We start from the raw sequence: 15,177 nt of genomic DNA on the forward strand, positions 1-15,177 counted from the left end.
CGGAAGAATGAGGATAAACGACACCAAAAGTGGGCGGAGCTGCAATGTGATATGAGTCGATCGCTGATTTGAAACAGCAATTCGTTTGGTTGAAGCGTAAATTATGGCCTGTTGCTAATGCAATGCCCACCTTTCACCTATTTAGGGTATCGCCATGTTACGAACAAGCATGCTGCGGCTGGCTTGCGACCCGCCGTCATCGCGCCAGCGTTTTGAAAATCAGCGCTGCCCTGGCCCAATAGACGGCCATCGAGGAAGGGCAGAAGAGAACCAGCAGACCGCGGTGGATTCAATTTGCAAAATGACGCCCGGCCGATGACCGTTGCCGATAACGGTCCCGTTCGCTCGGTAGAACACGGTGAGCTTTCAAAGCCGGGAACCCAAATTCGGTATGACGGATTGGGATTCTGTCAAGCAAATATCTGAATCTGAAAAAAAAAAAAATCTGAATTTAAGAAAGAGCCTCGACTAGGCCACCTGCTCTGATATTGCAAAGTCCTGACCTCAGAGGTTTCGAGACATTTCGTTATTCATTGAGCTTGGTAGAATTATTAAAATCTTGTTTAATCTTTAGCTCCTCCATCTCCTGCGCCTGGTTTTTAAGTGTGCAACGCTGGAACAGAGCCATCCTGCCAGGGGGAAAGAGCAGAGCGTTCCAGAAACCAAAAAAAAAAGGCCATTTCACTGCCGTTTGCTTATCATGCCAACAGTAATGGTTCCCTGGGCTCTGGCACGTCCACTACTTTCCAAAGGTTTATGTTTACTGCTGAAGGACACTTATCTACTGGCTGTTAGATAACTGGCAGATTTCCACTGGCAAAGAGGAACATGGTAATCCCCAGGATTATATATCAATAATCGAATAATGATATAAAAATGTAATTATATTATTATTATCATATTATATACTTTTATATAATTAAAAAATAATCACCGGGATTATATATCAGGAAAATTAAATTTTCATTATTATATTATTAAAATCTATCTTAGTAATGTAATCTTCAGTATTAACTATTTTACAAATCTATTTTACAATCAATGCACGTGTACATGTATATATTATGATTTGTGTGTGTGTGTGTGTAGGTGTATGTGTGCGCGTGCTGTACATGTTCAATGGAGATTGTAAGGTAGACAGATAATCACATAGATGCATAGCAGATGCTTTGATGAAACGTTAAGATATTTTATTCACACTTTTACAATACAGAGACAACACACCATTCATCCTCTCGACCAATCAAAATCTTTTCCTGATTTTGATGCTCTGTGCAGCTGTGCTGGTCTTCTTATTTTGCTGTGGGCAAAGACAAAGTGTACACTTTTAAGGCCTTCTGATTAACCGCCATGTTTGATTTACAATCTTTATCGATATCAGCACTGACTACACACTGATCAATTCACCCGATCAACTAGAATTACGCGATTACGTGGTTCAGCCTCCAGGCTGCACTAGTTTGAGACATGATGCTTCACAGTTCCATATTGCCATATCACAGCATTGTTTTGCCTTACACCCGTAAAGATTTTTACCTGCTTTTAAAAATAATTTCAGATGACAAAAACTGCATGATAATACAGGTGGAAATTTATTGAAGCGGTCGTACTGCGTATATTTCCTGTTCATCTGTATAACGAAGTTGCCCCAACCTGTAAGATCTTAGAAACAACTACATTTCCTTAACGACCAGGCCCAGGACAAATACGGTACATTCTATAACCAGACGGTAGTAGTGCACTCATTTGAAAGCACTCCGGCTGGTGAGGATGTTTAAGGAAAGATGTTACTAACCAAAAAGTGCATTTGTATGAAGGAGGAATTCTGCCCTGTTTGAACAGCTATGAAACAGGGGTTTCTTTTAAACGTCAGTAATGCGCGGGACAGTACTGGTTTTAGTTTTTTGAGTAATTATCTGATCCAGGTCTAACCCTGCAGCCCTACAGGGCCTCTGGATTGCACATGCAACCCAGCAGCCCTGGTTACTGTGCATGCAGCCCTATAGCCGTGGTTACCATGAATACAGCCCTGTAGCCATGGTTACCGCACATGCAGCCTTGCAGTCCTAGTTCAGCCCCTGGCAGAAATTCCAGCAGGAATTTGGGGATGGAGTCAAGCTTGAGCCAGTTCTGCTCCAGCTGGATACCATCTGGAATTTGGTGTTGGTCTAAATGTCTGTGCCAAGCTGTCCCAGCAGCTTTCCAGCATGGCTGCTATACCAACGGTCTTGTTGCCAGCATGACCATCTCCAAACCACGCAGTAAAACGTCCAGTGTTAATTCAACTCTAACAGTGTTAATTCAACTCTCAACAAACAACATTTGGTCCCACTCTTGAGGGAATGTCTTACACAAAGGCCATTTTACTCTGCTGCTCCAAACCAGCTGGATCAGATTAAAATCGGGCCGCAGCCTAGGGACGGAATTTCCACCGGGGGCTCTGATTAACGCATATGCAGCCCTGCAGCCATGGTTACCGCGCATGCAGCCCTGGTTACCATGCATGCTGCCCTGCAGCTCTGGTTACCGTGCATGCAGCCCTGCAGCCCTGGTTACCGTGCATGCAGCCCTGCAGCCCTGGTGACCGCATGCTCATCTGTTTACCTTTCTCCGTTTCTGTCAGCATCTCGTGGAGGATTTCCCCCAACGCCGGGGCCACATGGTCCAGCTGCTTGGCCGACAGCCGCACCCCGATTTCCACCGACTTCCCCTTCACACACGAGCAGGAAACACACGCTGTCACAATGGCTGCTTGCACCAGACCCAGCCTGTAGACATGTAGCGCCCACTAGTGGCCGACTAGCAGCCTGCTATCGGTCCACTGCTGTGACATACAGTATATTTATCACTGTATTTTCCAAAATGTAGTTACTATGAGCCCGAAGTAGTTTTTAGTAGACACTAAGACTGTGGGGAAAATACTTGTTTGAAAATATAACAGTTTATCAAGGATATAGCATTAGTGTCATAAAATAATCTTATAGCTCCCTGCCATTCATGAGTTCGATGCATAAATAGAAAGCTCATCAGTTGTACCATTGGTTGGATACTATCAAAGTTTCATTGAAAACACTAGGAAATTAAAAATCATAATTTATATACTGGAGTTAAACCTGCAGACACTGCGGCCGTCCAGGACCAGAGTTATAAACCCGCACCCCGATGCTGCCCCCCAGGACTGGAGTGTGACACCCTTAGTGTACATCATCTGTAGTGCATACTAGTTGTGAGTGGTCACTGTAGTTAACAGATTAATGCTTTTCCCATTATTTGGAAACCCACCATTTGTCAGTTGTTGCCTAGGGTCTTAGCTTCCGCCCTCCCCGAGCTGTCAATGAGTTGTCACATGGGCCCAGCCAGCGAATCAGAAAGAGTCTTACCTGGGATCCTCCCACCTCCTCACTCCGCTCTGGGATGGCCACTTCCTCAAACTGCCCCTCCTCTGACCTTGGCTCCAAGTCCACAGACTTTTTACCAGCTCTCCCTCTCTCCTGCAGATGAAGAGAGAGAGAGAAAGAGAGGGGGAGTGGGAGAGCGAGAGAAACAGAGGAGAAGCAGGAGAGAGAGAGAGAAAAAGAGAGAGAGAAGGAGGGCAGAGAGAGAAGGAGGCAGAAAGAGAGGGGGACCAAGAGAGAGAGAAAGAGGGGGAGAGGGAGAGAGAGAGGCAGAGAGAGAGGGGGAGCGGGAGAGATAGAAAGAGGGAGGAGGAGAGAGAAAGAAAGGAGGAGAGGGAGAGAGGGGAAAACAGAGAGAGAAAGAGGGAGGAAGGAAGAGAGAGAGAAGAGAAAGAGAGTGCATAAAAACAATGTCACGCGGGCAATGCATCAGGTAAAAGGCTCTGAAATGGCTTTTGGAGCCATTGCGGTTCCCTGTTGTTTGTACAGGAGCTGAAATGGAAGCCCAACGGCCTTAAAGACCTCAGACGGGTCTCTGCTGAAATGGCACAGCCCTGTCTGCTGGCTTCCACCCACACCGACCCCCTCTTCCTCACCATCATCTCCCTCATCTCTTTGGGACTGAAGAAGGTGAAGTGGCTCTCCGTCCGCTCCACCAGCGCGGCGACGAGGAACGCGGCGGCCAGGGCACCAATCAGCGTGCAGCGCATCCTTCCTTCCTTCTGTCTGTCTGTCTGTGCGGGAGTCCTGGAGGGTCAAAGGTCAGCAGATTAACACGTGGGTGGGGAAGGAGGCAAACGGTCAGTAACCGTGGTAACCGCAGAGGCGAGCGATTAGGTTCTGGATGGTGTGACGGTGGGGTGTTGGGTTTCGTTTGAGGTTAGGTAACAGCAGAAGGGGGCTATTTAGGCAGTGAGGCAGTGCCGAAGCCCCTTTAGAATGGTTTAATCTGTCATGTGATGTGAAGTCTTACTGTATATAATAGGACGGAGTGTAGCACAGTGGGTAAGTGGGTAAGGAACTGGACTTGTAACCGAAAGGTCGCAGGTTCGATTCCCGGGTAGGACACTGCCGTTGTACCCTTGAGCAAGGTACTTAACCGGAATTGCTTCAGTATATATCTAGCTGTATAAATGGATACAGTGTAAAATGCTATGTAAAAAAGTTGTGTAAGTCGCTCTGGATAAGAGCGTCTGCTAAATGCCTGTAATGTAATGTAATGTAAGATAATAATCACTGTCTTTCCTCTCCCAACTGGGCTTCTGCTTAAAACTCCTGAATTTCTAAGGGACATCTGATGATTATTATTAGCAGTAGTAGTAGTAGTAGTAGTGGTTTAGATACTGTTCAAGAATGACATCTCAAAGGCTTTGTTTACATGCTCCCTTACATGCTCCCTCAATTTATGAAATTGCCTCAATTTGAAGGATGGAAATGATCCATCGCATCCAGGATATTCAGTTAAATTAATCATCCACCCTCAAAAATCCTTGTGTGAGCTTTACGTCAAGCACACTCCTGCTCAACAGGCAACACCCAAACACAAACCAAATAGGCTAGAACCAAAACCTCAAACTAAAGCAATCCCTACGGATGACAAATTCACACTCTGCTTACAACAGCTGGGCCAGTTATCTGACCACTACAATGCCGGTCTCTTCTCAGGTGTGTGTTTGTCCCTGGAGAGTAAGTGCCAACAAAGATTCGACGTGAGAAAATCAACACGTCAGGTCATCTTTTGACCTTTCTTCCCCCCGTTTTCAGGGAAAGTTGTCACACCGAAGGGAAAGAGGGAAGAGGGAAAGAGAGGGAATAAGAGAGAGAGAGAGAGAGGTACTCACTCTGGTTGTGGAGGTTCCAGTGCAGGTTTGCGGTGTCTCTCAGAGCGGACTGTTCCTCAGAGAGCAGTGGGTCTTTTCTGACTCGGTACGGGCGTTCCGGTCACTTTATATCGATCAGCCTTCGCATCACTTATTGTCATTTATTGTCTCCCGACGTCCGGTTTTTCCGACGATCTCCATTATCGGCTTTCTGCGTCTCCATGGAAACGAATGGGAATTCCTGGAATTTGCATCCTTTGTTTGTAAACTTGTCTTTTAATGGGGCCGGAAAAAAAAAAAAAAAAGATTTGTTGAGAGGATAGCGGTTTTGATTTTTCTGGTTTGTTGTTTAGGAAATTGATGACAAGAAGAGCAAGGTGAGCAGTTGGCTAATTTCCGAGAAAATATTTCATGTTTTACAGCATGATGTGTCTGATTAATATCAATATAATCAGATGATAAACCCAAAATATATATAAAACCTTCTTTTTTTACATTCAAAACAATGTACAATATTTGGTAACTTCAGTGTTACACATACATTTAAAGGGTTACTGAATTCTACAGTATGCTAAGTTAAATATAACTTTTTATCATTTATAAATATTTATATCCAGCAATCATGACTGCTTGAATTTGGGGGTGACAAGGCAAAAGACTTTATTAAGTGTCTTGCTGTACTAAGCTTGCTATTGTTATATACTTGACTGAAAGATCCACACAAGAATTCCAATGCCCTTGTACATCTGTGGCAAATAAAAGTCTTATGTCTTATGTGTTATGTTTTTGTTTGTTTAGAAGGGGGTGCTATTTATTTTGGTTTATTTTTTATTACTCTGAGTAACACACTCGAATCTAAAAGAAACCCGTAAAACTCCAAGCATTTTATATTATGGGTCAAAATAAAAGATGCGTTTTGCAGGTATTCACTAATCCCACGAGAAGGAAGCTTTTTTTCACCCTTCCTCCGTGTTTTCTTGTTCGAGGACGTTTGTTTGTTTGTCCAGGTGTCTCTTGCTTGGAACCCGGGACCACCTCCGTCAGTCCTGGTGTTGGGTCACCATACCCCCCTGCGGTGGGGCAAACAAATGGACATCGACCATGCACCCCCCCCCCAACTTCATTTGCAGCACGACAATTTGGTGCAAGACAAACACCCCCCCCCCCACACACACACACACACACACACACACACCAAATACACAGTTTTATATTGGTTTTACATGTATTTGTGGGACCGGTTTATGTATCTGATAGAAGGATAGCAGTAAAACCTTGTTTTAAGAGGTGCACAGAGAGAGAGTGTGTGTCTCTCCCGATGGCTCTGTCTACACTGAAGGGGTCTGGAAGGTGAGATTCGGCTATAAATTCTCTCAACTCTGGGCAGGGTCCTGTCTACGAAGAGGTTTATGGCTCCAGGTGTGGACACCTGCCTTTGTGTTTGACGCAACATTGATTTATTTCTTGGTAACAGTCAAGTCCGGCATCTTTTACGGGATCGATTTCCTGTTGTGGCACTTCAAATGGTTCCTGCGTGTGATAAAAATATAAAGGTCAAGAGAGAATTAAGTTATTTTCAAAAATTCCCCCCCCCTTGGTTCACTGTGGGCTGAAAGCCAATAGTGTGCAGTATAACCAATGGAACATGATGACCGTACATCATGCACATTTGTCGCGATGCGGTCAAAAACGACAATTTCTTCATCTGGTCTCGCTCAGTCATGTGTCTTAAGAGCATCTTTACACATTTTACGACGGAAAAGTTATAAAAGATGAAAGTTGTGTGGTTTCAGGTTTTGATCCAATATCAGGTTGATCAGCTTTAGCCAATGGTCTTCCCTGTATACGCTGTGCTGCTCCTAATGTACTAATGCTTGCAGGAGACACCTTATTTTACCAGTCAAAATGTATAATTAAATCATCATTTGTGTCATGCAAAAACCCATACCCTCTACACTTTAAATAAGTCATGACTCAGCAACCATTGAAATTTGTTCAAAACCCAACGTGACAAAACAATCACGTTACCATGATATATGGGGGGACAGTTCTTGAGAAATCCGTTTTTTTCGGACACAGAAAAATGCCTTTCTCAGTGTTCATTAAGCCCCAAGATAGAAATGTAAGCACATAGCTCAGGAGATAAGAGCGATTGTCTGGCAGTCGGAGGGTTGCAGGTTTGATCCCCGCCCTGGGCGTGTCAAAGTGTCCCCGAGCAAGACACCTAACCCCTAACTGCTCTGGTGAATGTGAGGCATCAATTGTAAAGCGCTTTGGATAAAAGCCCTATATAAATGCAGTCCATTTACCATTTATTTCTCACATTTATAAACAGTAAAATAGGAGAATTTATTTTTGATTTAATTTGGTTTCATTTCTAATCCAATGCGCTGGAATACAGAGCCAAAATAAGAGCCAATAACAAAAGTTGTGTCATTGTCCAAATATGTATGCACTGACATACAGATATATTCCAGAAATGTAACACCTCGTGCCAAATTATCAGTCATTATCGGTCAGAAAAACCTGGCCACCGGTGCACTGAAGGCCTGGTGTTAGTGCGATTCCTTTGTAGCGAGGGCTCCCCCTATCTGCAGCCAGGTGTCATGGTCCCCACAATGTCAGGGGCGTATTAGGTGTATTAGGTGGACCATTGTTAACACTTCCAATAAGATCCTTCAGAGGGCGCCCTTGTCAAGAAAATGGCAGGGATTTTGTGTGGTGAATCTTGAGATTTTACGTGTAGTATCGGAAACTACACATTTTTTTTTCAATTACACTGTTCTGTAATTAAAATCAATCAATCAAATTTTAAGTGCTGCAACTTCATACACATTTCACTATGCCACTCTGCAATGTACGTTATATTTAATTAGCATAAACTATTTTTTATTGAAAGCTGTGATATTATTTTCCCTCTCACTCATCACCTTTTTAATGATCCATTAAATATTTGTCTGGTTCACGTGTCTGAAAAGAAAATGTTTGTTTACATTAGTTACTCGTCATGGTGATTAGATTTTATTCATCTCCCAAATAGCTGCAAGGTAAACAGTTGTTAGCGAAGCATGTTTTGCTTTGAGGTTTGAAGGAATGTGTGTGACCGTGAGATGTTCTGGAAGCGTCTCTTCAAAATGGCCTCCCTTCATTCTTAAAAAACCATTATGCTTACACTCGAAGTAGAAAAAACAAATAATATATTTATCACCGCAAGATGAACTGAAATAGCTTTTTTCTGAAGTCCATTCATAAGATCATTGTTTCACTAAGATGACTGCAGCAAACTTTAAAAGTCCCCTTCAGTTTTGCATCTGAGGCACTGCGGGTAGGGTCGGCTCTGGGCATGGCCGATAAGGCCGGTCGCCTAGGGTGCTGTCCGTCTGGGGGGAGCGCCAAGCGGCCCCAAAAAATAAAAATCCACATGTTGAGTCCATGATAGTCGGCGATTAGCCAACCCCGATTCCAGTTGTTCCCCCCCCCCACCCCCACCCAACACATCAGTCCACAATCTCACTTCCTCGGGCGCCAGAAAGGCTGACTCTGGGAAAAAAAAAAAAAACTCATTAGCCCAGAAACTCAAGGTCGTAAAAAACATATCACTCGTCTGATCCTGGGCCGATCGTCACCTGACGACTGCTGAAGGAAGTAGGTCAGAAAAACAGGCTGAGCTCGTGAAGACGGCCTCAGGAGACAGAGAGAGGAAGAGATTCTGGCAGGCGGAGCGAGCTGCGCCGTTGCCCTGGGTTTTTCTCCCTCTCATGTAAACAAACACGCTGCGTTTTTATTTTTATGTGCCAGCCCTGAACGATGAAAGGAATTCTGGGAACTACAGGGTAGAGGCATGAATACCACAGAAGAATACAGTACCTGGTATGGGGGGGTGGGGGAGGGGTGGGGCGGTTAGAGGTGAGCCCAGGTCCTGGGACAGATGTTTTGGTTCTACAGTCACAGATTGGTACAGGTGTAGGTAGGGCCTTTAGGGTAGGATTCTGGGTGAAGGAGCTCTCAGTGTAGTTCCAGGAGACAAAGCGTTTGATATGAGCGTAGAAACTGGGACTTTTGATAAGGGTGGAGAAACAGGGAATTTTAGCATGGGTGTAGAAACTGGGATTTTTAATATGGGTGTTGAACCTGTGGGGCTGGTATGGGTGTCTGGGCTGGGACTTTTGGTATGGGCGTAGAAACTGGGATTTCGGATATGGGTGTTGAACCTGTGGGGCTGGTATGGGTGCACGGGCTGGGATTTCTGGTATGGGTGTAGAAACTGGGATTTCGGATATGGGTGTTGGATCTGTGGGACTGGTATGGGTGTCCGGGCTACGACTTTTGGTATGGGCGTAGAAACTGGGATTTCGGAAATGGGTGTTGGTTCTGTGGCGCTGACACCGGTGTACGGGCCGACATTTTTGACGCGGGCGTAGAAACTGGGATGCCGTTGCGATCACACAAAAGGCGAGGAGAGGATCAGACCCAGCCGTCGCCAGGTCTGGAGATCACAGACGTCAGGAGAACGAGACGCTCTCCTCCCACAGATGGGTACAGACACACAGCAACCGGGGATGGCGTCAGCTCTAAATCGCGTACCTGAGATAATTACATTACATTACGTTACGTTACGTTACGTTACGTTACGTTACGTTACGTTACGTTACGTTACATTACGTTACATTACATTACATTACGTTACATTACATTACAGGCATTTGGCAGACGCTCTTGTCCAGAGCGACGTACAACAAAGTGTATAACTATAACCAGGAACAAGTGTGTCGAAAAACCCTAGAGAGAAGTACCGTTCCAAGTGCAGGGAACAACCGCATAGTTCAACTTGGACCCTGAAGGATAAACTGATTAATACTAACACAAACGAGAACAGCAACAACGCAGTCTACGCAAAAGTACAAGCAGTAGATAAGACGAGTGCATTAACTAAGTCACCTACGAAACAGTTAACTAGTTACAACCCTAAGCTTACAGTTAATTTAGAGATTACAGGGAGGTAGGGAGGGATGGGGATAGGCGCAGCCTGAAGAGGTGAGTCTTCAGTTGTCGCTTGAAGTGAGTCAGTGTCTCAGCTGTTCTGACCTCCACGGGGAGGTCATTCCACCATCGTGGGGCCAGAACAGACAGGAGACGTGTTCGGGAAGCGCAGGTGCGAAGAGGGGGAGGTGCCAGGTGTCCTGAGGTAGCGGAACGGAGGGGTCTGGCTGGCATGTAGGGTTTGAAGATCTTGTGGAGGTATGCTGGGGCTGACCCCTTGACTGCCTGGTATGCTAGGAACAATGTTTTAAATTTGATGCGAGCCATAACAGGCAGCCAGTGGATGGTAGTGAGCAGGGGAGTGACGTGGGAGTGTCTGGGGAGGTTGAAGACCAGATCAGCGCACAACACTTTCACTGCCTCACCTCACCAGACATTTTGCGTTAGTTTAACACACAAATTGTGTATTTGTGACAAAATAAAAGTACTAACTTTGACACAAAATGTGTTGAAAGTAACTCAAAAGGAGTAACACGAACAGAGCACAGTGAAAGTCTCTTTCGTGTCGAGAGAGAGAGGTTGCGGGATTCCACCGTTGTCATGGCAATCCCAGAGGCAAGAGTAAACACTCCGTTGAGGAGGCAAACAACACCGAGGTGACATCACTCACACAGAGACGGGCAAGATACCGGCCCTGTGACACACAGTCAGGGCTCCTGATAAGGTAAAGCTATGCAGAAGACACAAGAACTGCCCCACCCGTCAGGATGGGTGCTTCTTCAGGGGGTGGGGGGGGGGAACAAAATTCCCGCGGGCAAGAAATACGTGCAGTGCGAACAATTCCTGTTCTGCACGTGTACCTTGAAAATTCAATTTACATGTACAGGTTTTTAGTTTACAGAGAGTAGAGTAACAAAATAAACAACAGAAAGGATCATTTTCCCGTTTTTTTTGCTGATCTAAATCTGTAAATTGTTCACACAATATGGAGGTGCGTTGACTCTCTGGCAAAGCAATGATTGAAATGAATAGATAAAAATCACCAGAAACTGTGATTTTAACCGGAAACTGGAGTTAAACCCGCATACGCTGCGGCCCTCCAGGACTGGAGTTTAACATGCGGACACCGCGGCCCTCCAGGACTGGAGTTTAACATGCAGACACAGCGCCCCCTCCAGGACTGGAGTTTAACATGCAGACACAGCGCCCCCTCCAGGACAGGAGGCGGGGGAATCATTGCGCTCTGTTGGATGCACCTGAGGCCGTTTGTTTCCTTTTGTGTTTTGCTCAGTTACGCACCTTACAGCACTCCCATGCTACACCTTTCTCTGAGCACATTCATCTGCACCACTGACGTACTGACGTACACACCCCGTCCTTAACCCTAACCCTAACCCTAACCCCGTCCTTTGCTTCATGTGCCTCTCTGTTCATCGTTTTTTTAAATTTTATTACATTTTTTTGAGATTCAAATTGTCTGTTTCCGGCATGTCCCTTCTTGTGCCAACCACTGGTTGACACAAAGCATACTCTTATACTAGTAACACATTTTTTTCAGAACTATAGAACTATAGAACTTTTGCTGTTACTATACCATAGAACTATAGAACTATAGAACTTTTGCTGTTACTATACCATAGAACTATAGAACTTTTGCTGTTACTATACCATAGAACTATAGAATTTTTGCTGTTACTATACCATAGAACTTTGAGTTCTTGCCTTGAAAGCTAATCGCTTCCATTAGCCTTAGCTAGTTCCCATTATGTTACCAGCACCAAGTCCTTCCTGTTTTCCTCCTTGTTTTCCCGTTGCATTGTTGTCGTTCCAGAGCCTCCATAGTGTTTGAGAGTCTCCATGGATACAGAGTGTCAGCCAGCTGGTGGGGTGTGAATGGAGCTGGTGGGGTGTGAATGCGTCGTGGGAGCGCACGTAGCACATCCAGTCTTTGGCGTGCAGTCTGGCTGGCACACCGTCTGTGGCAAGCTGACAAGGTACACCAGAGACTCAATCACACAAAGCATTCGCACCCCACACGTAGCCAACCCAACTCTCCGCACCTCCGCTCCCCACGCAGATTGATGCAGGAGACGGTGGAGCTGCTGGAGAGAGTTAAGTATTGGGGGGTGGGGGGGGGTTTGACCCCCCAGCTTGGGGGTTTGACTTATGACAATATGACAATAAAATTCAATACTTTGTTTTTGGCTGGACTGCAACAGTGGGGCCAGCCCTACAAACGAGAATGTCTGTGACTGAGTGATGAAATTACACCATTGGTCAGCCGAGTTATGAAGTTACACCATTGGTTGGCCGGATCACGTGTGTTAGGTCCAGCCATATACTAGGTTTTAACCTGGTCTTTTTTACTGTTCAAGCATTCATTACGTTCGGACATTTAGAAGCAACTTATGTAGTGCATTTACATACACAGACATAAATTTACTTAAACATACAATAGGTGGCCAAAAGTATCTGGACACCCCTTGGTCTGGGGTTGTTTTTCAAAGGTTTGGACAAGGCCCCTTAGTTCCAGTGAAGATAAATCTCAATGCAATGACATTCTGGAAGATTCTGTGCTTCCAGCTTAGTGGCAACAGTTTAGGGAAGGCCCTTTCCAGTTTCAGCAAAACAATGCCCCCCAGGCACACAGCAAGGTCTACATAGAAATGGTTTTGTCAAGATCGGTGTGGAAGAACTTGACTGGCCTGCACAGTGCCCTGACCTCAACCCCACCCAACACCTTTGGGATCAATTTGAAAGCCAACCGGGAGCCAGGCCTAATTGCCCAATCAGTGCCCGACCTCACAATGGAAGTAAATCCCTGCAGCAATGCAACATCTGGTATAAAGCCCTCTTTGAAAAGCGGAGGTTGTTACAGCGGCAAAGGGTGGACCAACTCTAAATTAATGCCCATGTTTGGGTGAGATGTTGGATGTCAGGCGTCCACCTACCTTTGGCCATGTAGTGTGCTATGCAGCTGGATGTTTAACCTGAGTAAGTGATTCGGGGTTAGGTGCCTCGCTCACACACACAATGACGTTGACGCACGCGGGAACTCAGCCAATTCCCTACCCATCATGCAGTGCCCCAGCCCCATTCTTTCACCGGCGGGTAATTGATAGCATTAGCGCTGTAAACAATCCGCGCTTCCCCTTTCGTATCCTGCCTGTCTGGATCTGCAGATTTGTTCTTTTTTTTTGTTTTTTTTTTTTGCGGAGAGCGACGGGGCCTTTGTTGTCTCTCGTGTCGGTGTGGTTGGGTGGAGATACAAAGCATTAGCAGCGCCTGCTTTCAGGTGAGCTTCCACAGGTACGAGAAGCAGGAACGACAGGAACCAGCGTGGCTCCTGGGAAAGGTGTGGGGGGGCAAAGGAAGGTGACGGGGTTAACCTGCCAAGAGTCAGGAGTCACAACAAAAACAACCCCAACTGTGTGCGTGCAGGCAAAGAACACCTCAAGATGGAAAATTAAAGCAAAAAGGTTCTAACTGCTTATAACTGCCTATAATCTCTGGGTAGCAAAAGTTAAAGTCCAATTTCAATTAGCGCACAGTAAAAGATAACATTTGGACCCACGTTCCAGAGTGGGAACAAACACTATCTGTCAAGAGTTGAATTATCACTGTTAGAGATTAATAAACACTGGAAATTTTTACTGTGTAATGACAGTTATTAGCTACTTACAACAACAAAATCTGTAATAATTAGTTATTTTACTTATTTTACTTACTTTTCATATTAGTACTTGTCTGTTACTGGATGAATGTGACTATTTTATGCAAGTCCTACTCAAACTAGTCACATTTGTAGATATTATTTGTAGATAATTTGATTGGAATTTATTGTAAACAAAATGTTTATAGATAAAACTAACATGAAAATAATCAGCTAAAATTACTTGGGACCAAAGGTGTAGAATGGGGTTGAGGTCAGGTCTCCATTCGAGTTCTTCCACACCACCCCTGATAAAACCAATTGTATATGGACCTTGCTGTGTGCTGGGGGATATTCTCATGTGGGAACAGGAAAGGGCCTCCACCAAGTTCTTAGGGAAGCACAGAATTTTTAAGATTTGCCTTCACTGGAACTAAGGGGCCTAGCCCAAACTGCAAAAAGCAGCCCCAGATCAAGGGGTGTCCAGATACTTTTGGTCATATAGTGTAGTTACCTATATAAACTGGAACAAACTTTGTAATACAATTTAAGTTTTAAGATTTAAATATTTAATACTCCAATTCTCACTGTCCATATCCCCCATCTGTACAGGCTGGTACTGCTGCTAATATGTAATATTATGTTTAATATTATGTATATTTTAGATCTTTTTTGATATTTTTGCTCTGCTTCTACGTAGTTGCTGCCTGCCATGTCATAAGAATTTCTTTTCTCAGAATGACCTTGTGTTATACTGTGCACTTGACAAATAAAAACACTTTGACACTTTGAGATCGCAAATATGTGATTAGAATGTTCTCATGTTGATTGAGCTGGCAGATTGGGATGGCAGGTATTCCATACAGCCAAGTTACGGCTTGGTGGGGCAGCATGCCCCCATACCTATACAGCACATTTTTCACGGTTTCCTACAGAAATAATTACAATGACCACAGACTTTCAACCCCTTAAGAACAGACAGAATTAAAAAATAACTTCACACGTCCACGCAATATAGCCCAAAACCTAGGGGGATTTTACTTTTTCCCTTCTTATTCTTCTTCCTGCCAGTTACATCACCACTAATGCTCCAGTCCCATAATCAATAATTCTCCCCATTGGGCATTGAGCTGCAACTACCAATAACAACATCTGATCAGAGTGGGCCAATTGCAGCACACTCTAATACACAGACAAAAGGACGTCGTAAAAATGTTGTGGTCGCCATCTTGGTTCCATGTGGAATGGAAGCTAAATTACTTTCTTACTAATAGTAATAGCCCAAAAAAACTTAACATGCTATTTTTACAGCTGTATAATATTTGTGGGA

At 44.7% G+C, this 15,177-nt stretch overlaps 1 protein-coding gene across 2 annotated transcripts; it reads right to left on the minus strand.

Moving 5' to 3' along the window:
- Positions 1–1,165: 1,165 nt before the first annotated feature.
- Positions 1,166–5,405, minus strand: mlnl (motilin-like). 2 transcript variants are annotated; one of them, XM_064308478.1, is made up of 5 exons: positions 5,237–5,405; positions 3,992–4,142; positions 3,381–3,491; positions 2,605–2,710; positions 1,166–1,300 (listed from the first exon to the last, which is right to left on the minus strand). In XM_064308478.1, exons 2-5 carry the CDS (start codon positions 4,103–4,105, stop codon positions 1,293–1,295), a joined length of 339 nt encoding a protein of 112 aa, XP_064164548.1. In that variant the 5' UTR covers positions 4,106–4,142; positions 5,237–5,405; the 3' UTR covers positions 1,166–1,292. The 2 variants fall into 2 exon arrangements, with proteins under 2 accessions (XP_064164548.1, XP_064164549.1); XM_064308479.1 differs by lacking the exon at positions 5,237–5,405 and having other exon boundaries at positions 3,992–4,250.
- Positions 5,406–15,177: the final 9,772 nt, after the last annotated feature.

Source organism: Anguilla rostrata, chromosome 14, assembly GCF_018555375.3.
Source record: "Anguilla rostrata isolate EN2019 chromosome 14, ASM1855537v3, whole genome shotgun sequence".
Classification (NCBI taxonomy): Eukaryota; Metazoa; Chordata; class Actinopteri; order Anguilliformes; family Anguillidae; genus Anguilla; species Anguilla rostrata.